Source organism: Macaca mulatta, chromosome 18 (assembly GCF_049350105.2).
Source record: "Macaca mulatta isolate MMU2019108-1 chromosome 18, T2T-MMU8v2.0, whole genome shotgun sequence".
Lineage (NCBI taxonomy): Eukaryota > Metazoa > Chordata > Mammalia > Primates > Cercopithecidae > Macaca > Macaca mulatta.
The window spans coordinates 42,016,700-42,043,599 of NC_133423.1; the positions used below are offsets into that span (position 1 = coordinate 42,016,700).

At 50.5% G+C, this 26,900-nt stretch overlaps 3 protein-coding genes across 54 annotated transcripts in view; all 3 read left to right on the forward strand.

Annotated features, from left to right (window-relative positions):
• The first annotated feature begins 1,241 nt into the window (after positions 1-1,241).
• On the forward strand, positions 1,242-6,615 carry CXXC1 (CXXC finger protein 1). Of its 3 annotated transcripts, XM_077974586.1 has the most exons (16): positions 1,310-1,415; positions 1,495-1,580; positions 2,117-2,235; positions 2,336-2,436; positions 2,722-2,957; positions 3,051-3,230; positions 3,626-3,652; positions 3,730-3,975; positions 4,138-4,245; positions 4,415-4,599; positions 4,873-5,080; positions 5,159-5,269; positions 5,409-5,458; positions 5,600-5,696; positions 5,956-6,108; positions 6,223-6,615. In XM_077974586.1, exons 2-16 carry the CDS (start codon positions 1,578-1,580, stop codon positions 6,367-6,369), a joined length of 1,971 nt encoding a protein of 656 aa, XP_077830712.1. In that variant the 5' UTR covers positions 1,310-1,415; positions 1,495-1,577; the 3' UTR covers positions 6,370-6,615.
• An 828-nt stretch (positions 6,616-7,443) lies between these two features.
• On the forward strand, positions 7,444-20,371 carry MBD1 (methyl-CpG binding domain protein 1). 50 transcript variants are annotated; one of them, XM_015121951.3, is made up of 17 exons: positions 7,444-7,604; positions 8,956-9,090; positions 12,043-12,157; positions 12,249-12,415; positions 12,503-12,585; positions 12,832-12,872; positions 13,234-13,380; positions 13,484-13,612; positions 13,967-14,083; positions 14,167-14,235; positions 14,881-15,048; positions 15,371-15,670; positions 15,764-15,901; positions 16,279-16,410; positions 16,496-16,557; positions 17,700-17,771; positions 19,417-20,371. In XM_015121951.3, exons 2-16 carry the CDS (start codon positions 8,981-8,983, stop codon positions 17,737-17,739), a joined length of 1,818 nt encoding a protein of 605 aa, XP_014977437.1. In that variant the 5' UTR covers positions 7,444-7,604; positions 8,956-8,980; the 3' UTR covers positions 17,740-17,771; positions 19,417-20,371. The 50 variants fall into 50 exon arrangements, with proteins under 50 accessions (XP_014977437.1, XP_077831552.1, XP_077831559.1 ...); XM_077975426.1 differs by having other exon boundaries at positions 19,424-20,371; XM_077975433.1 differs by having other exon boundaries at positions 15,809-15,901.
• A 2,115-nt stretch (positions 20,372-22,486) lies between these two features.
• The window catches only part of CFAP53 (cilia and flagella associated protein 53), a 41,781-nt gene continuing 37,367 nt past the window's right edge, over positions 22,487-26,900 (forward strand). The window contains exon 1 of the mRNA XM_015121974.3: positions 22,487-22,857. Within this exon, the coding sequence (XP_014977460.2) occupies positions 22,501-22,857 (357 nt within the window). The 5' untranslated portion in view covers positions 22,487-22,500. The remainder of the gene's footprint in view (positions 22,858-26,900) is intronic.

The following is a 26,900-nucleotide window of genomic DNA, read 5'->3' on the forward strand; positions in this document are numbered from 1 at the left end:
GTTTGCGAGGAGTCCTTAGAATGGCTTCCAGGCGGAGCGGGCGCGGTGGTTCACGCCTGTAATCCCAGCACTTTGGAGGGCCAAGGCTGGCGAATCACCTTAAGTCGGGAGATCCAGACCATCCTGGCCAACACGGTGAAAGCCCGTCTTTACTAAAAATACAAAAAATTAGCCGGGCGTGGTAGCGCAAGCCTGTAATCCCAGCTACTCGGAAGGCTGAGGCAGGATAATAGGTTGAATCCGGGAGGCAGAGGTTGTAGTGAGCCGAGATCGCGCCATTGCACTCCAGCCTGGGCAACAAAAGCGAAACTCCGTCTCAAAAAATGAGTAAATAAATAAATAAAAATTAGAAAGAATGGCTTCCAGGCTCCATTTTACAGCTGTTAACCAGAGTGACACCGTTTTGTATATCACATTTCACAAGAGATAATCAGGTATGAGCATACAGATCTATGTTTAAGAATGTTCGTTGCAACTTTATTTAGAATAATATTTGAAAATGTTCTAAATGCTAAACAATAAATCAATGTAAACTGTGCTTAGGCTTATTGTGCAGCTTATATAACTAAAATAAGATTTGATATTAGTTTAACAATTGTTTTTAAATAAAAATAAAATAAATAGAAGCCGAACCGTGCCAGGCCTGGCAGAAGAATGACAAGTGGGAGGAGTGAGAGCCGGAAAGAGTGGTGGCAGGTGAAGTCGGAGACGACAGAGGAACTGGTTTCCTCCGCCCCGCAAGGCACACAGCCTGCCGACACCCCATCAATACATGTGGAAGGGGAAAGAGACAGAATGGAGGAATGAATACAACTTGATCCAGGTAGCGTTTCGGGAGCGGCCGCTTTACCTGTGAACCTCTCTGCCTGACAAGCTGCCAATATACGGTATCAACCACCAAGATGGCGGCGCCCTTGAGGAATCCGCAAATAGGTCGCCGCCATGTGTCGCCAAGGAACGTACGAATTCGACCCTCGTACGGAATCAGATTCCAAGATGACGGCATCTATGAGGAAGTCACGCAGTAGGTGCAGCCATGTTGCCTGTACGTCCAGGCCGTACTAGCAGCCGCCGTACGGACTCTACTGACAAGGTGGCGACGCCCTCGGGAAAGCCACAATTGAGCGCTGCCATGTTCCCGGCGAACGTGTGGATTCGGCCACCATACGGATACGATAATCAAGATGGCGGCGCCTGAGGGTTCTTCGGGGGCTCTAGGCGAGCGACCTACTGGTTTGCGGCGGAGACGACGCACGGGGCTTGCGCAATAGGAGTACGCTGCCTGGGAGGCGTGACCAGAAGCGGAAGTAGTTGTGGGCGCCTTTGCAACCGCCTGGGACGCCGCCGAGTGGTCTGTGCAGGTTCGCGGGTTGCTGGCGGGGGTCGCGAGGGAGTGCGCCGGGAGCGGAGATATGGTGAGTACCGGGTTCAGGGAGGGGTTCGGCGGTGGAGGTTGGTGGGGTTGGCAACAGTGGGGTCTGTCGGCCGACTCAGGGGTCTGTGGTGAGCCGTAACCGGAGTCTGTGGACTGAACGGCGGGAGTCTGTGGGCAGAATGATGAACCATCTGGGAGTTCTATGGTGAGCCACGGTGGGGGAGTCCTTAATAGAAGTTTAGTGGGGACTCCGGGTGGCAGTTCCGTGGGAAACCGTGATCGGGGATTGTGAGGAGTCACACTGGGTGGTCTGTAGTGAGCCGTGACGAGGAGTTCGTGTCCGGGGATCCGTGGACAGCCGCGACTGGGGGTGGGTGCGGGTGCCAGGTGGGTCTATGAGGTAAACAGGGAGGGGTGCGTAGAGACCGCGATGGGAAGTCCGCAGTGAATTACGCGGGGTCTGTGAGGGCGCCACGATGAAGGATCGCGATGGCCCATTAGCGAGTGTGGACGCAGGGAGCGGGTGTCGGTGGGTGCGTGATGGGAAGTATGGAGCAAAGTAATAGGATGTCAGGGGAAGGGATGGAGGTCAGTGGGGACTGTGATGGAGAGGTTTTTGGGGGGCCCCGATGTGAAATCTGCAGGCAGAGTGGGGATCCCTGCTGACCATGGTGGAGCTGTAATGGGATAAGCCGCCACGGTGGGGGCTGTTTAAGGATCCGTAATGGGGGTATCCCGCAGGAGGGAGATGGTTCAGACCCAGAACCTCCAGATGCTGGGGAGGACAGCAAGTCGGAGAATGGAGAGAATGCGCCCATCTACTGCATCTGTCGCAAACCGGACATCAACTGCTTCATGATGTGAGCCCGGGAGAGGTGGGCGGGGCAGACACTAGCAGGGTGGGGTGAGGCCGATGGGCCGCGCCCCTCACATCTCCACCGCCTGCCCCATCCTCCGCAGCGGGTGTGACAACTGCAATGAGTGGTTCCATGGGGACTGCATCCGGATCACTGAGAAGATGGCCAAGGCCATCCGGGAGTGGTACTGCCGGGAGTGCAGAGGTGAGGGCCATGGATGGACAGGGAAGGCAGGTGGGGCTTCAAGGGAGGAGGAGGAGCCATAATGGGGGGTCATGGGGAGTAGTGATACACGTCTGTGGTGAGCTGGAATGGGGTCTCCATTGTGAGTGGTAATAGAAGATTCCACGGGAAGAGGCAGCTCTGCCCTGGACAGGGGTGCAGAGTAGGTGGGTGGGATAGTAAGGGAGAGAAGAGGAAGAAAGAGGTTTTGGGACCGTTCAGGCCCTCCAGTGCTCACTCACTTTGGCCCTACTCTCTGCCCCACAGAGAAAGACCCCAAACTAGAGATTCGCTATCGGCACAAGAAGTCACGGGAGCGGGATGGCAATGAGCGGGACGGCAGTGAGCCCCGGGATGAGGGTGGAGGGCGCAAGAGGCCTGTCCCCGATCCAGACCTGCAGCGCCGGGCAGGGTCAGGGACAGGGGTTGGGGCCATGCTTGCTCGGGGCTCTGCTTCGCCCCACAAATCCTCGCCGCAGCCCTTGGTGGCCACACCCAGCCAGGTGAGTGGCTGCATAAAGTGAGTAGATGTGTAAAGTGGTTCCGTTTCAGCCCTGCCTGGGTCCATAATTTCTGTTCTGGGCCCCCTCCTCCAGCATCACCAGCAGCAGCAGCAGCAGATCAAACGGTCAGCCCGCATGTGTGGTGAGTGTGAGGCATGTCGGCGCACTGAGGACTGTGGTCACTGTGACTTCTGTCGGGACATGAAGAAGTTTGGGGGCCCCAACAAGATCCGGCAGAAGTGCCGGCTGCGCCAGTGCCAGCTGCGGGCCCGGGTGAGCATGGACAGAGCTGGGTAGGGTCAGGTATGGGAGAGCTGGTGGGTCCATGCATGGTTAGTGTAGTCTAGGCATGGCTAAGCCAGGTGGGATTGGGCCTGACTGTATCTAGACAGGTGGGAAGGGACCTGTCATGTCCAAATGAATGGGGCATGAGCTGGTATGCTGGGCTGGCAGAACCCCCACCAACCCTGGGTGGACAGAGTGGGGTCAGGTGTTTCCAGTTGGTCATGCACGTCAGTACAGATAAGACAGGGGCGAGCATTCCTGGTAGTAAGGGGTAGTGGGGAGGTGTGTCTGGGGAGGTAAGGCCAGGCCAGGTGGGTGGGGCTAGGGCAAGGCCGCCCTCCATCCACCTGGGGCTGACCTGGGCCTTCCTCCTGCCGGCACAGGAATCGTACAAGTACTTCCCTTCCTCGGTGAGTCCAGCTCCCCAGGGTGGGGCGGGGCATGCGGGCAGGGCGGTCAGGGCCAGTCCTGAGATTCTGCCCCGCAGCTCTCACCAGTGACGCCCTCAGAGTCCCTGCCAAGGCCCCGCCGGCCACTGCCCACCCAACAGCAGCCACAGCCATCACAGAAGTTAGGGCGCATCCGTGAAGATGAGGGAGCAGTGGCATCATCAGCAGTCAAGGAGCCTCCTGAGGCTACAGCCACGCCTGAGCCACTCTCAGATGAGGACCTACCTCTGGATCCTGACCTGTATCAGGACTTCTGTGCAGGGGCCTTTGATGACCACGGCCTGGTGAGCAGATAGGAGCATCCCCTGGTGGAAGGGTGGAGGTTACAGAAGCAGAGAGTATCCGTAATGAGGAGACAGAGGGTATGGAAGGCTGATATGGGACATGAGTAGGTGGTGGGGTTGTCATGAGCGGGGCAGGTGGGTCAGTGCATGCCCTGCTTGCAGCCCTGGATGAGCGACACAGAAGAGTCCCCATTCCTGGACCCTGCGCTGCGGAAGAGGGCAGTGAAAGTGAAGCATGTGAAGCGTCGGGAGAAGAAGTCTGAGAAGAAGGTGATGGAGAGGGTAAAATGGATGTGGAAAGGCAGAGGGTGGGGTTGAGGGAGAGGCAGAGGTCAGAGGCTGAATGGGGCAAGAGCCAGAAAGGGCTAGAATGGAGCAGGAGTCTGGGGTTTGGGGCTGACTTTGACTCCACCCTGACCTGACCTGTCTTGCTTAACAGAAGGAGGAGCGATACAAGCGGCATCGGCAGAAGCAGAAGCACAAGGATAAATGGAAACACCCAGAGAGGGCTGATGCCAAGGACCCTGCGTCGCTGCCCCAGTGCCTGGGGCCCGGCTGTGTGCGCCCCGCCCAGCCCAGCTCCAAGTATTGCTCAGATGACTGTGGCATGAAGCTGGCAGCCAAGTGAGTCATTCCTGAGGGGTTCAAGGGAGTCAGGAAGTACATGGTAGGGCCTGACCACCGCCTTCTGTATGTCTACCAGTCAATCAGCTGTCCACCATTCAGTCACCAAACAGCCACTACCCACTCACCCATCCACCTATCCGCCCCGTGTCCATCCAGCCACCATTCCACCAGTCACCTGTTTATTTCTCCTTTTGCCATTTAGTCATGCATCTATTTTCCCACCCTCACTGATCATCTCACTCATTCTGTTGCTTGCTACCTTCCCTGCAGCCGCATCTATGAGATCCTCCCCCAGCGCATCCAGCAGTGGCAGCAGAGCCCTTGCATTGCTGAAGAGCACGGCAAGAAGCTGCTGGAACGCATTCGCCGAGAGCAGCAGAGTGCCCGCACTCGCCTTCAGGAAATGGAACGCCGATTCCATGAGCTTGAGGCCATCATTCTGCGTGCCAAGCAGCAGGCTGTGCGCGAGGATGAGGAGGTGAGCAAGCAGGGGCGCAGCGGGGCAGGGCCGGTACTTTGTCCTTCCTAGCCTTATTGTTCCTTCCACCCCATGCAGAGCAACGAGGGTGACAGTGATGACACAGACCTGCAGATCTTCTGTGTTTCCTGTGGGCACCCCATCAACCCACGTGTTGCCTTGCGCCACATGGAGCGCTGCTATGCCAAGGTTGGGGGTCAGACTGAGGGGGCAGACCATGTGGGAACATCGGTGGGCCAGTGGGGGACAGATTTGTTGTCTGGGTGGTGTCTTGGGAGGGCATGCAGCGCACATCCACAGTTCCCTCCATTTGTGCTCATCCCTCCAGTATGAGAGCCAGACATCCTTTGGGTCCATGTACCCCACACGCATTGAAGGGTAAGTGAGGGTGCCACGCGAAGTGAGAGGTGGGGGGTTAAGGCGGAGGTCAGAAGTGGGATGTGTGTGGAACTGGGGCAGGATACAGGCAAGGACAGGTGGACCTCCCTTTACTACCCTCTCTTTATTCCAAACCCCCAGGGCCACACGACTCTTCTGTGATGTGTATAATCCTCAGAGCAAAACATACTGTAAGCGGCTCCAGGTGCTGTGCCCCGAGCACTCACGGGACCCCAAAGTAAGGTTTTCCCTCAGCTCCTCCCATTTTGCCCCTCCTGCCTGCCTCACTGTCCCACATTCATCCCTGCCTCTCTCACCTCACCTTTCCTTCACTTTTTCCTCTCACCTTCCCTGCTGCTTCACCCTCCATTCCTCCCTTTTCCATGCCTCCTCACCGTTCCCTGAACCCTCCATTCCTTCCCTTCTCCCTCCTTGAGCCCCCATTCTTATTCTCCCTTATCACCATTATTCATCCCTCCAACCCGGCCTCCCTGCAGGTGCCAGCTGACGAGGTATGCGGGTGCCCCCTTGTACGTGATGTCTTTGAGCTCACGGGTGACTTCTGCCGCCTGCCCAAACGCCAGTGCAATCGCCATTACTGCTGGGAGAAGCTGCGGCGTGCGGAAGTGGACTTGGAGCGCGTGCGTGTGGTAGGTTTCGCTGTGGTTTCATGGTGCATGTGGTAGGTTTCCATGCCGGACGTGGCCGAGGGCAGGCGGGGCTTCAGTTGTTCCTGCTTAGGACTCCTGCCGCTCTCTTGGCAGTGGTACAAGCTGGACGAGCTGTTTGAGCAGGAGCGCAATGTGCGCACAGCCATGACAAACCGCGCGGGATTGCTGGCCTTGATGCTGCACCAGACAATCCAGCACGATCCCCTCACTACCGACCTGCGCTCCAGTGCCGACCGCTGAGCCTTCTGGCCCGGACCCCTCACACCCTGCATTCCAGATGGGGGAGCTGCCCGGTGCCCATGTGTCCGTTCCTCCACTCATCTGTTTCTCTGGTTCTCCCTGTGCCCATCCACCGGTTGACCGCCCGTCTGCCTTTATCAGAGGGTCTGTCCCCGTCGACATGTTCAGTGCCTGGTGGGGCTGTGGAGTCCACTCATCCTTGCCTCCTCTCCCTGGGTTTTGTTAATAAAATTTTGAAGAAACCAAGGAAGCTGTGTCCACATTGCTGCGGTTGCAACTGTTCCAGACTCCTGGATAAGATGAGGGGCGCCTGCACCCCGGGAGGGCCCAGGGACCCACATTCCCAGCCTCCCACAGGCAGAGGGTCTACGCAGCACGTATTCAGTGTGGTGACACCGCCCACGCGTGCTCCTGTCTCCCACCCAGAGCTGTCCTCCACTGTGGACGCCAGGCCCCGCCTTTTCCCAACAAGCCCCACGTTGGGGATTCGCCTCCTGCAGGGGCGCGCCCTCCCGCGTGCCTCAGTTTACCTGCGGTGCGTCACCGCCCCTTTCCCCGCCCCGCGCGCTCCAGCACCTGTTCGGCGGGGAGGAGGGAGCGGGACACGACCGCCCTGGGGCTAATGTTCGGAGGGACCGGCGAGCACAAGATAGACCCCAGCGAGAGATGGGAGAAGAGAGCGCCGGCTGGGTCAGGGAGTGCGCAGGCCCGAAGCAGCTTCCTCGCCGCTGTGGGTATCCGCCTCGGAGACCGCGGGAGGGAAGGGAGGGCGCAGGCGCAAGCCCTCCCCGACGACTTCCCTTCAGTTTGAGACTGGAGAGCGCATGCGCAAGCTAGATGGTCAGCGAGCACAGCCCCGACTGCAGGTCCCTCCTTCGATGGGGCACGAGCTGTCGTTGAACGTCAGCACGCAGATGCAACTGGTTTTCGGCAGGGTGGCGCGCGCCCCGCTGCAGAGCGCCAGCCCGCAGGCGCGGGACCCTCCCTATTAAGGGCACGCGACGTCGAGGCAATAGCGCGCAGGTGCTTAGCCAGAGGCGGAGCCCGAGAGGAAGGCAGCGGACTTCCGGTTCCGGGAGCAACGAACAGCCGCGGAGGCGACAGCTACCGCTTCAGAGGAGGCGGCCGCGGAGGAGGAAGAAGGGGAGGAGGGCGAGGCGGGAGGCGCAGGAGGGACCCTCGCCATGGGTCCACGGGCCTAGAGTGGCGGAAGATACCAGCCTGGTGCCAAACTGGTGAGACAGCCTTGGGGCTGGACGTGGAGAGTGCTCAGGCGGAGGATAGGAAGGAATTGTGGCTGAGAACGCTGACGGGGAGGAATCAAGGGCCCTCAGGCCGATGAGGGGGAGGAATGGCGGCGTCGGAATACTGACGAGGAGAAACGGGGGAATTTAGGCTGAGGACAGGAAGGAATGGAGCTCAGAACTCTGACAGGTAGGAGTGTCGGGATCCTGGGACGAGGACGGAGAGGAATGGTGGAGATCAGAACGCTAAAGGGAGACATCAGGGCATCTGAAGTTGAGAGAGAAATGGGGGTTCAGAACTCCGAGCGGGAGAAATGAGGGGCCCTCAGGCTGATGACAGGAGAAATGGAGGCGTTGGAATGCTGAAAGGGAGGAATGGGAGGCCCCATATAGAGGACGAGGAGCAGTAGGGGATCAGAACGCTGACAGTTAGGGATGGCATGATCCCAGGACAAGAACAGAGAATGGGGGAGGGTTCGGAATGCTGAGGGGAGAAATTAGGGTCTCTCAGGATAAGGGAGGAATGGAGAATGAGAACAGTGAGAGGGAGAAGTGGGGAACTTTTTGGATGTAGAGGAGAGAAACAGGAAGGTTTGGGGGCTGAGACTGGGGAGAAATTGTGGGCCAGAACATTGAAGGAGAAGAAAAATAAGGGGGGAGCTCTTGGCTGAGGAAGGGGAGGCATGGGAGGCTTCCAGTGTGTGAGAAATGGAAAAGATGAGGGGCTGTTCGGGTCATGGGTTGGAGCAGTTGTGTCTCGCAGAGGAAGTCGAGGTTGTAACACTGAGGTAGCAAGATAAGAGGACATCAGGCAGAGACGGAATGGAATGGTTAAAACACTGAAGGAAGGAAATTAGGAACTCCTGGGTCGGGGAAGGGGGGAATGAGAGACTACTGAAGCCAAGTAGTGAGGGCAAGAGAAATGGGGCCCTTTGGGGCTGAGGATGGGAAGTATGGGGGTCTTGTGGTGATAAAATAGAGGGATAGAGGCCCTTAGGTCAGTGACAGGGAGGAATGAGGGGGGAAGATGAAAAGTTTCTGGATTGGCAGTGAGGAGAAATGATGGGCTGTCAGTCTGAGGATAGAGAGGAGTAGGGGATTAGGACACTAAGAATAATAAACAGGGATCCTTGGGTTGAGGAATGAGGATCTCCTAGGCCCAGAATAGGAAAGAATGGGGTGAGAATATGAGGGGTTTCTTCTCCATATATGGGCTGGTTGCCTGCGGCAGGTCCTAGGTCTTGGGCAAGCACTAATGGATACCAGTGATTTGTGTGGCCTGGGGCACATTTTGTCCCTTCCTAGAGCCTCAGTTTCCCTCATCCCCTCAACCCCCTTTCAGGCTACTGCTGCTTTCTGTGGCCTCCATGGCTGAGGACTGGCTGGACTGCCCGGCCCTGGGCCCTGGCTGGAAGCGCCGTGAAGTCTTTCGCAAGTCAGGGGCCACCTGTGGACGCTCAGACACCTATTACCAGAGGTACTGGGTGGGTTGTGGGCAGAGTGGGGGTGGGGTAGAGCCTCATTAGGGTAAAATCAAATAGTGCGGTTAAATTTATGGATGGAGTTTAAATTATGCACAGTTAATCGTTATTAGCGGATTTTGTGTTTGCAATTTCACCTACTTAATACAGTATTTGTAACTTAAAAGTCACTACTCACAGTGCATTTGTGATTATTGAAGGACATGCACAGAGCAGTGAAAAACTGTCACTCAATGCATGTGTTTCTAGCTGAGACTGAAGGAGCCCTTTTTATTTCAGCTTTAATACTGTAAACAAGTGTCCTTTTCGTGGTCTGTTTAGTGTCACATTTTTCTAATTTTTGTATGTTTTGTTGGTGATTTTGCTTTTTAAAATAGTCCTCAAGCGTAGTGCTGAGGTGCTGTTTAGTGTTCTGAGTGTGAGAAGGCCATGTCGTGCCTTACGGAGAAAATACAAGGCAGATAAACCTTGTTGGTTATCTGAGTTACAATGCTGTTGGCTGTAAGTTCAATGTTATGCATCAGAATTATGGTACAACCAGAAAAAGAAGGAAATTTGCCAATATGTGCACAAGGCTGCTTCAGAAAATACAGAAAGCATTTATAGTCTTGAAGCTATGGAAGAGATGAGAAAGCAGCTACGTTGGTGGATTCATGAAATGACGATCAATAAAGCATAGTGGACAGCATTGTTGAGGAAAGCCAAAGTCACGTTACCCTGGGTTAGGAAAATATTAAGGTTGTATCAGCTAGTGCTGGCTGACTTGCACATTTCAAAAGGCAACATGGCATGAAAAATGTTAAACTTGCATGCAATGCAGGTTCTCCCGATCAGGAGTCTTCCGAAGAATTTTAAAAATACCTTTTAAGTGTTTTATAGGAAAGGGGTTGTGTAGAAGAGTGGTTTTCAATGCCAATGGGATTGGCTTGTTAAACAAAAATATTAGCAAACAAACCTACAGAACACATATGGCCTCCAAAGCCCCTGGTTTGAGTCATTCAAAGACCATGCAAATAATCATTTGTAAAAAATATATATTAAGTAATGTGTATTTAAACAGAAACACGCACAAAACAGAAGTTCAGATGCTCTCAGGAACCTAACCCTGTATTTCCTCTAGGAGCAATGGTTTTGTATTCAGTGTTCATGGCAACTTTGTAGAACATACCTACCATAACTAATGAGAATCAGCATAGATGTTTATAAGCATTTACATGTGTTTAGGCTACATTAATTATTATGTTTCTATATTCGTTCTGATTTTTTAAATCTAAGTTGCAGTTTTCCAGGTAAATATCAAATTACAAATTACTTTTTGTTTGTATTTAGTTATAATTTATTCACATATTTATGTACTCGTATAAAACTTTCAAAACTTAAAAGTGCAGTTGTCAGGAACTACGAAGGATCTGAGATTTCATTCTTAGGACAAGATAATAGTGAATTTGTCAGAATTTTGTAGATGTTGGTAGGAGAGGTAAGACTCCTGGGTTACAGGTCAAAGACAGTTTATTATAACAGTTGCAGGATCCAGAATAAGTCTCCCCCTTATCTGCAATTTCATTTTCCACAGCTTTAGTTACCTACAGTCAACCACCATCCAAAAATATTAAATGGAAAATTTTAGAAATAAACAATTCATTAGTTTTGAATTGTGTGCCGTTTTGAGTGGCGTGATGAAATCTCACACCATCCTGCTCAGTCCTGCTCAGGAGGTGAATCATCTCTTTGTCCATATCCATATCCATATCCATATCCATGTTCTATACACAACCTGCCTGTTAGTCGCTTAGTAACCATCTCAGTTATCAGGTAGAAAAAAACACAGTACATATTACATTAGGGTTTGGTACTATCCACGGTTTCAGGCATCCACTGGGGAACTTGGGATGTATACCCTGACGAGAGGGGGAATTACTGTATTACTATTTTTGTGCCAGTTTCCTGAATCCCAATTCCTACAGCATGACATGAAGAGGGTTGTATTATTATAGGAAAAGAACCCTGAGCTTAGAGAATCAAGTTTTTTTAATAACGTTAGGACACTAAGTATGCTTTCCTTTTACTATGGAAGGAGACCCTATCTCTTATCTTCCAAGGTTGTTTGCTTTACAAACATCCTTGGAAAGATAGTTTATCAAAAAGAATAATCGGTGTCTCTCTTGCAGGGCGTACAGAAATGCAAGAAACCAGGGGTCCCAAAATCAATTACTTATACTTTAATTTGTGTGTAGTTGTATTTGTTTGTGTGTTTTTAAAACATATTTGTGTTGTTTTCTTTGCTTGATTATATACTGGGTACATAATGCTAACTTATTTATTTATTTATTTATATTTTGAGATAGAGTCTCGCTCTGTCGCCCAGGCTGGAGTACAGTGGTGCAATCTCGGCTTACTGCAAACTCCGCCTCCCGGGTTCAAGCCATTCTCCTGCCTCAGCCTCCCGAGTAGCTGGGACTACAGGCACTCGCCGCCATGCGTGGCTAATTTTTTTTTGTATTTTTAGTAGAGATGGGGTTTCACCATGTTAGCCAGGATGGTCTTGATCTCCTGACCTCGTGATCCGCCCGCCTTGGCCTCCCAAGGTGCTGGGATTACAAGTGTGAGCCATCGCACCTGGCCAGTGCTAACATATTTATATGTTATTTAATATATTTGTGTTTCTATTTGTGTCTATTTTTACTTATGTGAAATAGTTCCAGTATTACTAGTATTATATGTTATAAATATATTTGTCTGTTTACATTTGTATTGTTTCTGATGTTTGTATTTGTGTTGGTATTTATATTAATTTTTTATGTTTTCAAGGTTAGTTGAGGTGGGGCTGGGCAGGGCTCACAGGCCAATTCCAGGCTGCCTCCTGTATCCTGCCAGCCCTGTCGGAAGGTTGTGTGGGTGAAATGACATTGGCTCCACTTGGGTGCTAACCCATCATGGCCCATCCCTAGCCCCACAGGAGACAGGATCCGAAGCAAAGTTGAGCTGACTCGATACCTGGGCCCTGCGTGTGATCTCACCCTCTTCGACTTCAAACAAGGCATCTTGTGCTATCCAGCCCCCAAGGTACTTTACAATGTGAGATGCCTAGGTAGGGGTGGCTGTGCCACTCAGCACCCACCCACTGACCCATATGCCTCCTTTCCTTACTTTCCAGGCCCATCCTGTGGCTGTTGCCAGCAAGAAGCGAAAGAAGCCTTCAAAGCCAGCCAAGACTCGGAAACGTCAGGTTGGACCCCAGAGTGGTGAGGTCAGGAAGGAGGCCCCAAGGGACGAGACCAAGGCTGACACTGACACAGCCCCAGCTTCATTCCCTGCTCCTGGGTGAGTGTTGGTTTGAGGTGAGCCAGATGGGTGAGGGTTGTGATTGGGGGTGCTCTTGGAGCCCCTCACCTGCCTTTCCCATCCCAGATGCTGTGAGAACTGTGGAATCAGCTTCTCAGGGGATGGCACCCAAAGGCAGCGGCTCAAAACATTGTGCAAAGACTGTCGAGGTGAGTGACCCCCAGAGGATGGGGCATCGGGAGATAGGAGCTAGAGCAGGTTCAGTGTCATGCTAGGCTGGGGGTTGAATGTAGATGTCAGGACAGAGGCTACTGGCATGGTTGGAGGTTGGATACTGGAGATAGCAGGCATGGGTAGAGGTTGAATAGTGGAAGTCAGGGCACAGGCAGTGAGTGAATCAGTCAGATGTCTGTTGCTTTCTTTCCACTTTTCTTCTTCCCTCTTCCTCCCCACAGCACAGAGAATTGCCTTCAACCGAGAACAGAGAATGTTTAAGGTAAGCACAACCTGCTTTCTCTTCACACCTCTGCAGTGGGAGCAGGATGTGATTGAGCTGGTAGAGTCCTAAGGGATGATGATAGGTCCACAGGATGAAGTCATTTTATAGGGTGCTCTCCATAGGTCAGCAAACACAGTAATGGGAATCAATGGGTTAATTAATTCCCGTTACCATTAGTGCATCAGTAGACACAGTGATGAAGTTAGCAAGGGACCAGTAGACATACTAATGGCCTCAGTGATGAGGCTTACGGGCGACTAGAAGTCCCGGTGATGGGAGCTGATGTAGGGTCAGTAGACATGGGAGGACCAGTGCTTCTGGAGCAGGCCCGTGATCTCGTCCCTACCATTCCTGGCAGCGTGTGGGCTGTGGGGAGTGTGCAGCCTGCCAGGTAACAGAAGACTGTGGGGCCTGCTCCACGTGCCTCCTGCAGCTGCCCCATGATGTGGCATCGGGGCTGTTCTGCAAGTGTGAACGGAGACGCTGCCTCCGGATTGTGGAAAGGGTGAGTCGGGCAAGTGGAAAGAGCCCAAGGCTCACCTCGGCCCCTGGCCCTCGTGGGCTTGGCCCCATGCTTCATGCCTCTGCTCCCACATCCCCTCCAACAGAGCCGAGGGTGTGGAGTATGCCGGGGCTGTCAGACCCAAGAGGACTGTGGCCGTTGTCCCATCTGCCTTCGCCCTCCCCGCCCTGGTCTCAGGCGCCAGTGGAAATGTGTCCAGCGACGTTGCCTACGGGTGAGTCGGGCTGGAGGGAGCAGAGCTCACTCTGCTGTTAAAATCGTCGCTGCCTCTGCTTCCTTTCAACCTGGCCTTGCCTACCTTATGTCTTTCTTTTCTGCCTAACCCCACGCTCACCTTTCTGGCCCCGCCTGCCTGCCCCTGTCTGCCAGCACCTTGCTCACCGCCTGCGTCGCCGTCATCAGAGATGTCAGCGACGCACTCCCCTGGCTGTGGCTCCCCCAACTGTGAGTGCCTCATGCCACCCTCTGTCTGCCTGTCCCATGCATGCTTTCTGCACTTAGGGAGTGGGGAGTTCCTGTGTCTGCCTGGTGCCACCAAGCTGAAACCACCCTTTCTGGTCTTTCCCAGGGTAAACATGCCCGCCGCAAGGGAGGCTGTGACTCCAAGATGGCTGCCAGGAGGCGCCCCGGAGCCCAGCCACTGCCTCCACCTTCCCCATCACAGTCCCCAGAGCCCACAGAGCCGGTGAGGCCCCAGTGGGTGGAGGGAAGGCACAACCCTGACCTTACCCAGTACCTGCCCTGACCCCACCCCATTTGCCTCTACAGCACCCCAGAGCCCTGGCCCCCTCGCCACCTGCCGAATTCATCTATTACTGTGTAGACGAGGACGAGCTAGTGAGTGGCCCTACCCTACCTGGATAAGCCTAGACTCTCAGGACGCTTGGTTAACTTCAAAGAAGCAGATGCTGGAATGAGCCTATTGGGGAACAGCAAGGCACAATAATGGGTCCTAGGATGGGATGAGTAGATAATGGAGGACTAATACAGGGTCAGCAGGTGCAATGACAGTGCCTCATGTCACATGTATCAACACTCTGGTGGCTGATGCAGGACTAATCGACACAGTGATGGGATTGACAGAGGAGCAGCTAGCACAATGACTGGGGTTCACACAGGATGAGCAGACAGAGTAGGCACAGTGATGGGAGCTAATAGAGAGTTATCAAAATGTTGCTGGAAATGGGGGTTAGAGACATTTTCTTGGTAGCCATTGGTGGCCTAGGAAATACAGCACTGGATATTGTAGTGGAGCAGCCACAGTCCTAATGGTATCGAGGGCCAGCTGGCACAGCGATAGTGGCCAATGTTGAACTAGCAAATGCTGAGGAGTGACTAGCTGGGAGTCAGGAGGCTGAGACTAGTATGCAAGTAGCTCCTTCTTATGGGGCTAGAGGAGCACCAGGACCAGCACTGGAATAGGCGTTGAGGATGGCCTCTCCTAGTCCTAGTTGACAGCACCACCCATTCCCCCCACCCCAGCAGCCCTACACGAACCGCCGGCAGAACCGCAAGTGCGGGGCCTGTGCAGCCTGCCTACGGCGGATGGACTGTGGCCGCTGCGACTTCTGCTGCGACAAGCCCAAATTCGGGGGCAGCAACCAGAAGCGCCAGAAGTGTCGTTGGCGCCAATGCCTGCAGTTTGCCATGGTGGGTGGGGCAGGAAGGGTCAGGTGGCCGGGATAGGTTGGGCCAGGCGCCCCAGTGCCTGGGAGTGGTGGGCAGGCTTGGTAGGTGGGTGGGTGGCGCAGTAGCTTTGGTTGAGGATTAACAGACATTGTGCTTGGCTTAATGAGTCTAGGTGGCATTGGTGTTGCTAATAGGAGACTAGCAGGCTCAATGACGAAGGGCTCATACGTAAGCAGATTCCATGCTGGGACCGATGGGAGATTAGCAGGCATGTGGAGCCGGGCAGGGTGGATGTGACTGGTCAGGACACCAGGTAGCCATAGCACCCTATCTTTCCTCATAGAAGCGGCTGCTGCCCAGTGTCTGGTCAGAGTCTGAGGATGGGGCAGGATCGCCCCCACCTTACCATCGTCGAAAGAGGCCCAGCTCTGCCCGACGTCACCATCTTGGGCCTACCTTGAAGCCCACCTTGGCTACACGCACAGCCCAACCAGACCATACCCAGGCTCCAACGAAGCAGGAAGCAGGTGGTGGCTTTGTGCTGCCTCCGCCTGGCACTGACCTTGTGTTTTTACGGGAGGGCGCAAGCAGTCCTGTGCAGGTGCCAGGCCCTGTTGCAGCTTCCACAGAAGCCCTGTTGCAGGTGAGGGCCCCACCCTGTCCTTCCCTTCCCAGCCCCACCCAGCCTCATGCCAGGGAGCTGAGACCAAGTCTGCTGCAATCCTCCCTCACGCAGGAGGCCCAGTGCTCTGGCCTGAGTTGGGTTGTGGCCTTACCCCAGGTGAAGCAAGAGAAGGCGGATACCCAGGACGAGTGGACACCAGGCACAGCTGTCCTGACTTCTCCCGTATTGGTGCCTGGCTGCCCTAGCAAGGTGGGGGCAGTGATGGATGTTCTGTTGATGCCGTAGCAGGCTGGTCTGTAAGCAGAGTGATGATGAGCCATGATGGTTCTCTTAAGCAGAGCAATAGATGTGCTGATTGCAACCTTTCTGCAGAATTACCCCGCCTGTCTAACAGACACCCTACCTCCTGCAGGCAATTAGCTTTGCCCGCTTTGCTGTCCAGCTAACAGAAAAACGGAGGTCAGTGAGGAATGGGAATGGGAAAGGTTTATAGGCAGAGATGGCCTTTCTGTGTTGAAATGTGATGGAAGGTAGGATTTGTCAGCACAGTGAGGGGTTGGCTGATAGAGACTTTCCTCGGGCTAACTCTGCCCTTCTAATGGCTGCCTGTTTCCTACTTCTCCCAGGCAGTAGACCCAGGCCTGCCATCTGTGAAGCAAGAGCCACCTGACCCTGAGGAGGACAAGGAGGAGAACAAGGATGACTCTGCCTCCAAATTGGCCCCAGAAGAAGAGGCAGGAGGGGCTGGCACACCCGTGGTCAGTGCTGGGGATGCCCCACCCTGCCCTGACCCTGCCATAGCCCCAACAACCACATTGACCTATGGTGTTAATTCTTCTCTAGATCACGGAGATTTTCAGCCTGGGTGGAACCCGCTTCCGAGATACAGCGGTCTGGTTGCCAAGGTGTGCCCCACACAGTGAGGGGTGGGGAAGGAGGGGGTGTTGGCCAGATGTGGGCCCTGAGTTTTGAAAGTATAGCCAGCAGTTTGGCATGGTGTGGTGGGAGGTAAAGGCCCATACCCACTATGCTGATCACAATTAATGAGGGGCATGTGTGTAGGACCATAGAGATTTCTCCGGAGATCCAGCCCAATAGCATTCCAGGTTAGGACTCTCCTTTGGGGGTAGGGGGAAGACTTGACACTCTATCATGAAATTTGAAAGAAAAAGATAGGGAGTCTGGTCCCTATTTTCCTAAGAAATATCTATAAGGGTCAGCTTTAATATATAAATTCTTGTTCAGAGAATAATCATTTGGAGTCTTGAAGGCCTTTGGAGTCTCCAGGAGACCTCTGGGTGGGCTGTTGCCTGACATTGAGCAATGTATATCAGAGAAATGGTGCTGGGCTTGCCTGGGCAGTGGGATGGGCAGGAGATCTGGGTTCCGAGCTGGCTTTGTGAGCCGGGTTCACACGTAGTTGCGTGATCTCTGGTTGCCCTGTACTTCCTGGAGCTGCCTCTGTGGAGGGGCTTGGGCTGGATCTCTTGAGCCTTTCCTGAGCCTATTGAGGTTATTAACTTCAGATGCCATGCAGAACTGTCCCTATAGTCCTGGCATAGGACGAAGGGTAGATGCCTGTAAGGACTAGAATGGTTGGGAGGGCAGGGGAACGCTGACTCCTATAGAATGTTGACAGACCCTGCATAGAGCCCCAGACACTGGCAATGTAAACTATTGGCCAAGCACGTGGATTCCTTTGCTCCTACAAACTAGCCCACCAGGCTGGAAACCCTTTCATCTATGCTTGGCCAATTACAGAAGTCCTGATTGAGTTCCTGCTGGGTGCACAGCATTGAGGACAATGAGCCCTGCAAAGCTTATATCCTGTGTCAGGAGACACAAGATACCTACCTTCAGGGAGCTTATTATCTGACTATGGACAAGCTGTCTGTAATGGTAGTTTTTAGAAGATATAAAAAAAGATAAAGGTATAATTAAGGGGAAGTGGATGGAGGACACAGAATACTAGGAAATGGTTTTGTAATGCTCCATTTCGCATATAGCAAACCTCATTCAACATACAGACCTGCTCCCTCTTCCCTAGGTCCAAAGACCTTAAAAAACCTGGAGCTAGAAAGCAGTAGACTGGAGGCTTCTACAGACTGTAGGATTCAAGGTGATATTTGCAGACTGGCTTTATGAGAGACAACACTGATCTACTAGGGGCTGGACCCTAGATTGGTTGCCAGGGCTTGTGTGTGAATCAACCCTAGGAGGAAAAACCTACCACGAAACCAGAGGAGCAGGCCTAACAGTACTTTGAGCTTCTAGAAGAAGTAAGCGGGAAAGGAAGAGAAAGAGTAGAAAGTTGGTGCATCTTCTCCTCCCCAAGAGCCTGAGTATAAGAAGTTGGATTTTAAGGGTGGGGGAGCTGGGATGGGGAAAGGTAATATAATTAAAACCACCACAAAACAACCTAAACAAGCCATGTTCATGAATAATTGTAAGTGGCTTCTGGATGAGACCTGGCAGTGTCTCTACATACTTCCTCAGGGAGACAGCAATTGAAAATGTAATTGAATAAATAAGGAAAGGAACTGCTATTTGGTGTGTTCCTCTGTGGACCCAGTTTATTTAATCCTTAGAATAATCTTTTTGGGAAGACATTGATTTTGCCCATTTTTGTGAATGGGAAAACAGACTCATTAATTTGTCCAATGTCGAACAGCTGGTGTTAGTAGAGCCTAGAATGAAACCCAGCTTTTAAAGCCCTTGTTCTTTAAGCCACTAAACTGTAACCTGTAATCCTGTATGCACTAATAGGAGTTTTTGGTGACCTTCAAAACACAGATTACTATAAGTACTATAATAAATCCCTTACATTCCTGTCTCTAGCATGGTTTAGAAAGTGCCAAGACTCGATGTAGATGGGGTCACCTTGTCAGAACATCTGTTCATACAGAAACTGGGTTTCCTGCAGACCCCAGGTGCTGCATAGGATTCCTCAAACCCTACAGGATATATCTCCCCACTGGCTGCTGTCCATTTTGCTTGTTACCCTGACTCCCCCTCTTCAGCTAGAGCAGTCTTTGTAACTAAAGCTGCCAGCCTGGCTCATCTTTCCTGACAACGTGCATCTCCTGCCCTCTGATGACCTTTGTGCTTGGCTCCTGCCCTCAGCCCAAATGTCTTCTAGGAGGCTGAATTCCTGCTTCGAGTCCTGCCCAAGGGCCAGTCTTGGCTCAGCCCTACCTCACTCTTTCCAATTCTTCATTCATAAAGTGCCAAAAAGATTAGACCTGTAATTTGTTAGCCAGCTTTACAGGGCCAGGACTGAGTGAGTGCCTCCTTAAACTTTGTATCCTACGTGCCTCCCTTGCCTTACCCTAGTCCCAGCCCTGCAGCTTTAAGTAATTCAGACATGGATGAGCCATTTCCCAGTTCTATCATACAGTCCAGCCTCTGCCACCTTCGCCACCCCTTCCTTTATTCCACCCTAACTAGTTCAGCCCTAGTCAAGACTGGATAGACTGATACTGCTTTGTTTCCCCCAGGAACCAACCACCCAACCCCAGTATTCTGGTAATTTTGACAATGAACTATATGAAATTTATTTGATTGACATTTAGACTCATGAGTTAAGCTTCTGCCTACCATGTATGTTAGGGTACAATCAGAAGAGCAGAACCACTAAGATAAAGATTATGTATATATGTACTTTAAGGGATTTATTATAGAGATCTGACTGCATGCCATTGTGGGAGCTGGTTAAACAGTCTCTGTAAGGCTGTTATCTTTGCATCTAATGCTGGAGCTTGAAGTCTGCAGGGCAGGCACTCGGGAAGGGAAGATGGATGTAAAGTGTGGGAGACCGAGGACACAGTGGAGCCCACGAGCACGAGCTGGAACCCACGAGGATGGCCTGGAACCCATGTCAGTCTCTCACCACCTCCAGCTTCGATGATGTGGGTGTCCTGCAGAAGAAGCTGGTGCCCTTCCTCACAGAGTTAAATATGCATCTGGCCCAGGAATTAGAGAAGCTGAAGAGATGATCCTGGGGAAGGTGGAGCAGCTGCAGGCCTGGCTGCTGCCCACACCAACGAGGTGATCCAGCAGATACATGACAATGTGTGAACTGCAACAGCGCCTGGTGCCCCAGCACCAGCCTTCCAAGTGTAAAAACAATATGCTGCTGCTTCACTTCTGCCCTCCAGTTATCAAGCAAAATGTCTCTTGTGGCCCATCTTACTGGAAGAGAGTTCTGGGAAACAGCCTCACCAAGGTGACACATTACAAAGCCGCCCTACCATGAATCCGCTCCCAAGGGTCTCACTACTCACCTGAGGATAACTCAATATAACCATGTTGCTGAAAATGCAAAGCTGAAGACCATGAATTTCATGGTGATTCCAGCAAGTGCAGAGATTCTATGAAGCCCACCCAGAAAAAACTTGCTGGTCCTGGCTATTTTTGTGTCATTCAAGTATTGAGAACCAGGCCTGTGGTAGGCACTATACTTAATACTAGGATACAGAAATGCAAAAGATACGGCTCATGCAATTTTATTAAATGCATCAATATGTATTACAAATGGTGAATGGATTTCCAACTTTATCATGGAATTTAATGCTGAATATATAGAATTCAGAAAATTATTGGGAGGACAGCCCTTTTGTGAACCTTGTTTGGGGCACAGTAGGAATTGGAAATAATTTAGTTTCTATCTCTAAGCTGTTCTATTTTAAAATTATTTTTAAATTTTTATTGTCCCACTTACATGCTCAGTGTTTCTTTTGGGAGTGGTTTGGTGGGAACAGTGTTGACTGCCTCTGAGAAACTGGGATAGTGGGTGGGAAGATCAAGGTCACTTCTTTCCAAGGACCCTGAGATTCACTTCCCTAGGCCGCCGGGGCGGGGGGGGGGGTTCACTGAAGGCTGAGGCTCTCGGTGCTCAGCACTGGCCGGACACCGTCAACCTGCTGGTGGGCCCGCCAGGGGGCGCCGAGGCGAGAAAGCCCGTAGTTCCCGGTCGGGGAACCACTGGGACCCTGGAGGCACCGCCCGTCACCCATCACCAGTGGCCTGGCCGCCCTGGGGCGTGGCATCCGTCCGGCGCAAACCCCAGTACCTGGGCTAGGGCCAGAGGGAAGCTGAGTGCCCCTCTTCAAATAGCGGTAAAACAGGCAAAACCGACCCAGGGTTAAATTTCGGAGCACGTCCAGGGTGAGGGCGGGGCTCGACGACCTAGGACGTTCGAGTGCAGCCGGGTGTCGCCAAGGGTCGGTTTACCCCATCGCCTCAGAAATTGTGACCAGGCCCTTTGGGCTGCACAACCTTGGGAATCCCCAGCGGGCGGCCCCGAATCGCCGCCGATTTTCCCAAGCCCTGCTCCGGGCCCAACGCGTTTTCGTTGCCGCCTTCCCGGAGGTGTGGTGGGGGAGGTTCCTCCCAGACCAATGGGCGGTCCCGGGGCCCGTTGAACTCGAAGATCAAAGAACCGCCCCTCTGGACACTCCAGGAAACCGAGACGACCACCTAATTTGTTTCTTTTTCTGTTCCAGGCCACGTAAACTCTTAGTAAATGCAAATGAGTGTTTTACTGAACTGCAATTGAACACAAAATGACAGAATTATTAAAAGATGATTAAAAGAGAAGAAAGACATTTCATGGCTGAAAAACTGAACCAGCAATTCAGGAAATGGAATTCATATTTAGAAACGTACCATATACAAAAGCCGAAGTGGGTGGTTTGCATATGATTAAGGAATGCTAATTTGCAGTAAATTGTGTCCTTAAGGAGGGTATACACATTAGTTGTACTTATTATACGTCAGTTTGACGTAGGTACTGATTTGTTGCATGTGCTCAAGTGTTCTATGCTCACCCCCACTTTTGGAGTACCAGAGTGTCATTCTTAATTGGCTTTTAGGTATCACCACCTTACTCTTGACTGGAAATGCAACTGTGGTTACTACCTGTGCTGCAGGTCCGTCCTGGTTCCCTGATTTGTGTTTCCTGTTCTGCCTGGATCCTGATTCTCAGAAACCAGTTACTGGACTTCTGATCCACATCCTGATCCTTCCACTGTGACCCTCAGACTCTTAATTATGCCCCACCAGGTCGTGCCACTGCCCCACTAGTCCATCTGATCTGTCCCCATCCTAGGATATCCTGAGTCTAAGCCCTGGTTTCTGCCGATGGCAAACAGGAAGATTTTATTATTAACAGCCTTTATTATTATTATTATTATTATTATTACTGGTTATTTGGTTTGACAAGGCACTTAGGCTCCCTGAGCTTTGCCTTAGCTGGAAAATAAGGATAGTAATGCTTCCTGTTCTATCAACCGTATAAGATATTTGTGGCCATGCGCGGTAGCGCAGCCTGTAATTCCACTTTGGGAGGCCAACGGGAGGGGCAGGGGGTAGGATCGCTTGAACCCAGGAGCAGGAGTTCCAGCCTGAGCAACATAGCGGGACCCCCTATCTCTTCAAAATTTGTTTTTAAATTAGCAGGGCGTGGTGGCGCAGGCTTTGTAGTCCCAGCTACTCTGGAGGCCGAGGCCCAGGAGGACGAGGTTGCAGGGAGCCCTGATCACGCCACTGCACTCCAGCCTGGGTGACAGAGCGAGACCTTGGCTCAAAAAAAGTCTGTGAGGTTCAAAGGTTGTGTGTGTGAAAATATCTTGGAAATTGTAAAGAACTACACAAATACAAGGTTTTCCTGTGATTATCACCGTTATCAAGATTAACCTAGAGATAGTGCAAAATTTAAGCTTCCCAAAAAATGTTCGCTAACCTTTCTCGTACCTTTAGACCATTACAGGATATAAATAGCAAAGTCAACTGGAATTGTAATTAGAGCTTCGATTTTTCTTGGGCTAGAGGATTTTTCTGCCATTCTGATGAACCCTAGAGGAAGGGAGCAAAGTCGGTGCGGTTTGGCCGAGGGGCGGGGTGAGGACCGCGCAGGCTCAGCTTCTCGGCTGGAAGAGGAAGTCGCGAGTGCAGGCGTCTGCGGCCCCCATGGTGACCAGACGGACTTCCGTCGTACCCGCCCACCTCTACCTGCCCCTAACCCCGCGAGGCGCACCATGGCAACGATACTTCTGCGTCGCGGAAGCGGTCCCGCAGGTCGCCACGGTTGGGGGAAACGCGGCGGACGCCGCCCCCATCCCGAAGGGGACTCGAAAATGTACAGCCAGCGGTTTGGCATCGTCCAGCGGGAGGTTAAGGGCCCTACCCCCAAAGTGGTGATCATGGTAAGCACAGGATGTGTCTGCCGGACCCTTCAGCTTTCTCCATCTCTGCACTCTCCAGGCCTGGCCGATCCCATTTCGGCCCCCCACCCGGGGCCTTCTCAAGGGGAACGGGTGCCGCCTAATGTAGTGGGTTGAATTTTGAAAGAAGGAAGATAAGGTCACTCACCTATTTACCCCACCTTTCACCCACTCATCCCCCTCTATTTTCATCCTTACAGCCTTTCATCTGCCCCCAAAGTTATAGTATTTAGGTTCTGTTTTTGGAGAATCACCACTAGGGATCTTAGGGTTTTTCAGTCTCCAAGACACCGGAAGGATGTCTGTACCCCATGCAGTGGCGAGTGTGTGTTATGGAAAGAGCACCCAGCCCAGAGACAGATCTGGGGGCAGGGCTGGCCTATGATTTGGAGCTGGTCTTTCACTCCTAGGAAAATCGTCTGGGGAAGGGGAATTAGGTTGTGAGTGGTTATAGCACCCAACGCCTTTCCTGTGCGAACTCAACCAGTAACCATTGCTGGACTGAAGTGTCCCTTCAGACCTGGGAAAAACACAGGTGCCTGCCTCTAAGGCTGGAATGGTGGTAGTAGGGCAGGGAAATATGCTTACTGCAGAATTTGATAGTTCCTGCTGAGAACCTCAGACACTATTGGTCCATACATGTAGATTCCTTCATTTCTACAAACTAGTTTCTACCCGCCAGAAAACTGCCATGTAGGCAGAATTATTGCTTGAGCCCCTGCTGTGTATGCAGTATTGTGGGAGATACAGGGGTGAATACAATGATCCTGGAAGGTTAATCCTTTACTGAAGCCTGAGCCCTCCCTTCAAGGAGCTTATACAGGTTAAGTATCCCTTATCTGAAATGCTTGGAACCAGAGATGTCTAGAATTTCAGATTTCTTTTGGATTTTGGAAAACTTGCATATACATAATGTAATATCTTGGGGAGGAGACCCAAGTCTAAACACTGAATTTATCTATATTTCATTACCTCGAAGGTAATTTTATTTTCCCCTTGGGGATGCTGAATAAATATGTGTCGTTTTGACTGTGACCCCTTACATGAGGTCAGGTGTGAAATTTTCCACTTATGCCATCATGTGGGTGCTCAAAAAGCTTCAGATTTTGGAGCATTTCAGATTTCTTATTTTCAAATTAGGGGTGCTCAACTTGTAATCCAATTGCAAAAAAAATTATGTATAATGAAACCACTAAAGGTTAACACGGTAAATAATGATGTGCTATATTGTCTGTGGTGTCACTTTATGGAAGAAAGATCAGTGATACAGTTGTATTATGCTCCACAGTGCACAGAGCAAACTTCAGTCAACCTATAGACCTGCTCCTTCTTTAGGTCTGAGTACTGCAAGATCTGGAGCTGGAAAGCAGTAGATGGGACACGTTAGTAGGCTGTAGGGTTCAAGGTGATAATTATAAACACACTTCATGAAGGACAGAAGATCTACTTTGGGTTCTGTATCCAAACACAGGGCTCAGGGGCTGAGCCATTGTTGGGTGCTATTACTTGTGTTGGGAACCAATAAGGAACGAAAAACAAACAAAATCACTAAACCAGAGAAGCAGGCCTGTTGAATACTTTGCACTTAAGAAGAATTAAGAGGAAAAGGAAGAGGTTAGAGTTGGTGCATCTGCTCCTCCAGTGTCTGAGTGTGATAAGAAAGATAGATGTTAGAGGTAGCAGAACTGTGTTGCAAGAATTAAATCCACCAACAGATGAGAATTGGGCCCTAAACAATTCCCCAGGAGAAACATATGAAAAATGTAATGTCTGAAGTAATGGGACATCAAAAGGAGCAGCTATTTGATGAGTGCCTCCTAGGAATCCATTAGGAGGATACTTGTTTTGCTCATTTGACAGGTGAGAAAACTAAGATTCAAAGAGATTAAGTAACTTGCTCAATTCAGTTAGTAATGGACAGAGGCCAGAATCAAACCTAGGATGTAAAGCATTGTTCTTTAAGACAACCAAACTGTAAATTATAATCCTAATAACTATAATTTGAGATGCTACAGTAACAAAAAGCCTTCAGTGACCTTGAAAACCCAAAGTAGTTAGTAAAATATCCTGTGTTTTCCTGACTTTAGCATGGTTTAGAGCTGTGATGTCCAATAGGTAGCCACTAGTCACATATAGCATTTGAGCACTTGAAGTGTGCCTAGAGTCACATATTGACAAGATAATATTTTGGATATATTGGTTAAATAAAATATACTATCAAAATTAACTTACCCTGTTTCTTTTTACTTCTTTAAATGCAGCCACTTGAAAATTGAGAATTACATATCTGTTTTGCATTATATTTATATTGAACAGTACAGATTTTGAACAATGCCACGACTGTGCCGGGATTGGCATCACCTTTTTTGAGAACTCCAGGTCATACCCCTAACTTATCAAGAGATTGGGTCCTTCCCAGACCGGAGTCCTTCACATGATTCCCAAGCCTTAAAAGGCTTCCTGACCGCATGGGTACTGCTCATGGTGTTTCTCACCTCTTCAACCAAAATATACCTCAGCCCTGTTTCCTGTCCTGACAGCTGGAGCCAGTGTTTCTAGATAATCTTGGTGTTTCATTCCTGTTCTCAGCCCACACTGGGAGCCTTAATTCCTGCTGTGTATGGTGCCCAGGGTGCCACTGTGATCCTCCTTTGCTTCATTTTCACAGATCTATATTAATAAAATGCCATCAGTATTGGAGAACAGTCATCTAATTAACTGGCTGTAGGCTCCAAATAATTCTGACATGGATTAGCTACTTTCCGTGATATAACCCCCAACATCATCTTCTGTCTCCTTACCACCCCAGGCTTGCCTTATCTTGTTCAGCTAAATCTAGGTACCTCATGCCTACCCTGAGCCCTGAATCTTTTCATTAAACCGTCTTCAAGTGTTGATTTTCTTTCCTCAGGAGACTTCATTACAAACACGTAACCCTAGTATTTCTGGTAATCCTGATGGTGATATTCTAAATGTAAATGATCAGATTGACTCTCTCTCTGCCTCTTAAGAGTTTTGTTTCTATGAATCAGCACCCCAGTGTCTCACAACTCACCTAAGGATGACTTGATAAAACTGTTCCTGAAAATACAAAGCTCAAGACTATGGATTTCGTGGTGGCTCCAGGAGGTGCAGAAATTGCATCAAGCCCACACAGCAACATTGTTTCATTCATTCATTCATTCATTCATTCATTCATTCATTCATTCATTCATTCCTATTGAGAACCTCACTGTAGTAGGCATTATGTTCAATGCTAGGAATACAGAAAGGAAAAAGATATAGTCTCTGTGATTTCATTAAGTGCATCTATATATATTCAAATGGCACATGCATTTCTAACTTTTTTAGTGGACATTTCTGTAAAAACAATACATTTACAGAAATTCAAAGTAGCCCAAAAGGTCAGGAACACACTGTTTGCATTAAAACTTCTGGGCACCCTAGAGATAGGAATAAAGTTCTACCACCAGCTTTTTTTCTTTTCCCTTCTTTCTTCCTCCCTCACTTCATTTCTTCCTTCTTAGTAAAAGATCTTTTATTGTCACAACTCATTATATATCCATATACATATACACACATATATAAACACATATATACATGTATATACACATATATCTTATATATTCACATAATAGCATCTTTTCATTGAAAGTATTTTGATGTGATAACTATGGTGTCTGACCAGGAGAAATAATGTGGAATAATGGGTGGCTATGTCAAGGTCAGGAATTAGAAGACCTCTAATTCTTGTTTTATCTGTCCTATTTGAAGCAAATTCAGCAAATCACTTAATGTCTCTGGGTTTGACTAGATAATCTCAACAGAGTCCTGTTCACATTTTTAACTTTGTAATTTCCATCAACTTTTTTCCAAATGGCACTTTAGAAATATTTGAGACTGTTTTGATGACATCTTAGGTATAGGCTCAGAGAATGAAACAAGTTACTCTTTAGGTGCATAAGCTGTATTCAGTTGTAGTAGGATGTATTAGTTTTTTATATCCAATTTTATTTAGTATGAGT

Bases quoted from the DNA above. Each gene is read 5' to 3' on its own strand.
- MBD1 (XM_015121939.3), top strand. From the start codon at position 8,981: ATGGCTGAGGACTGGCTGGACTGCCCGGCCCTGGGCCCTGGCTGGAAG. The intron at 9,091-12,042 runs GTACTGGGTGGG...GCCCATCCCTAG, and splicing joins TCAGACACCTATTACCAGAG to CCCCACAGGAGACAGGATCC. The intron at 15,049-15,370 runs GTGGGTGGGGCA...CTTTCCTCATAG, and splicing joins AATGCCTGCAGTTTGCCATG to AAGCGGCTGCTGCCCAGTGT.
- CXXC1 (XM_077974586.1), top strand. The intron at 5,270-5,408 runs GTTGGGGGTCAG...TCATCCCTCCAG, and splicing joins TGGAGCGCTGCTATGCCAAG to TATGAGAGCCAGACATCCTT. The intron at 5,697-5,955 runs GTAAGGTTTTCC...GCCTCCCTGCAG, and splicing joins AGCACTCACGGGACCCCAAA to GTGCCAGCTGACGAGGTATG.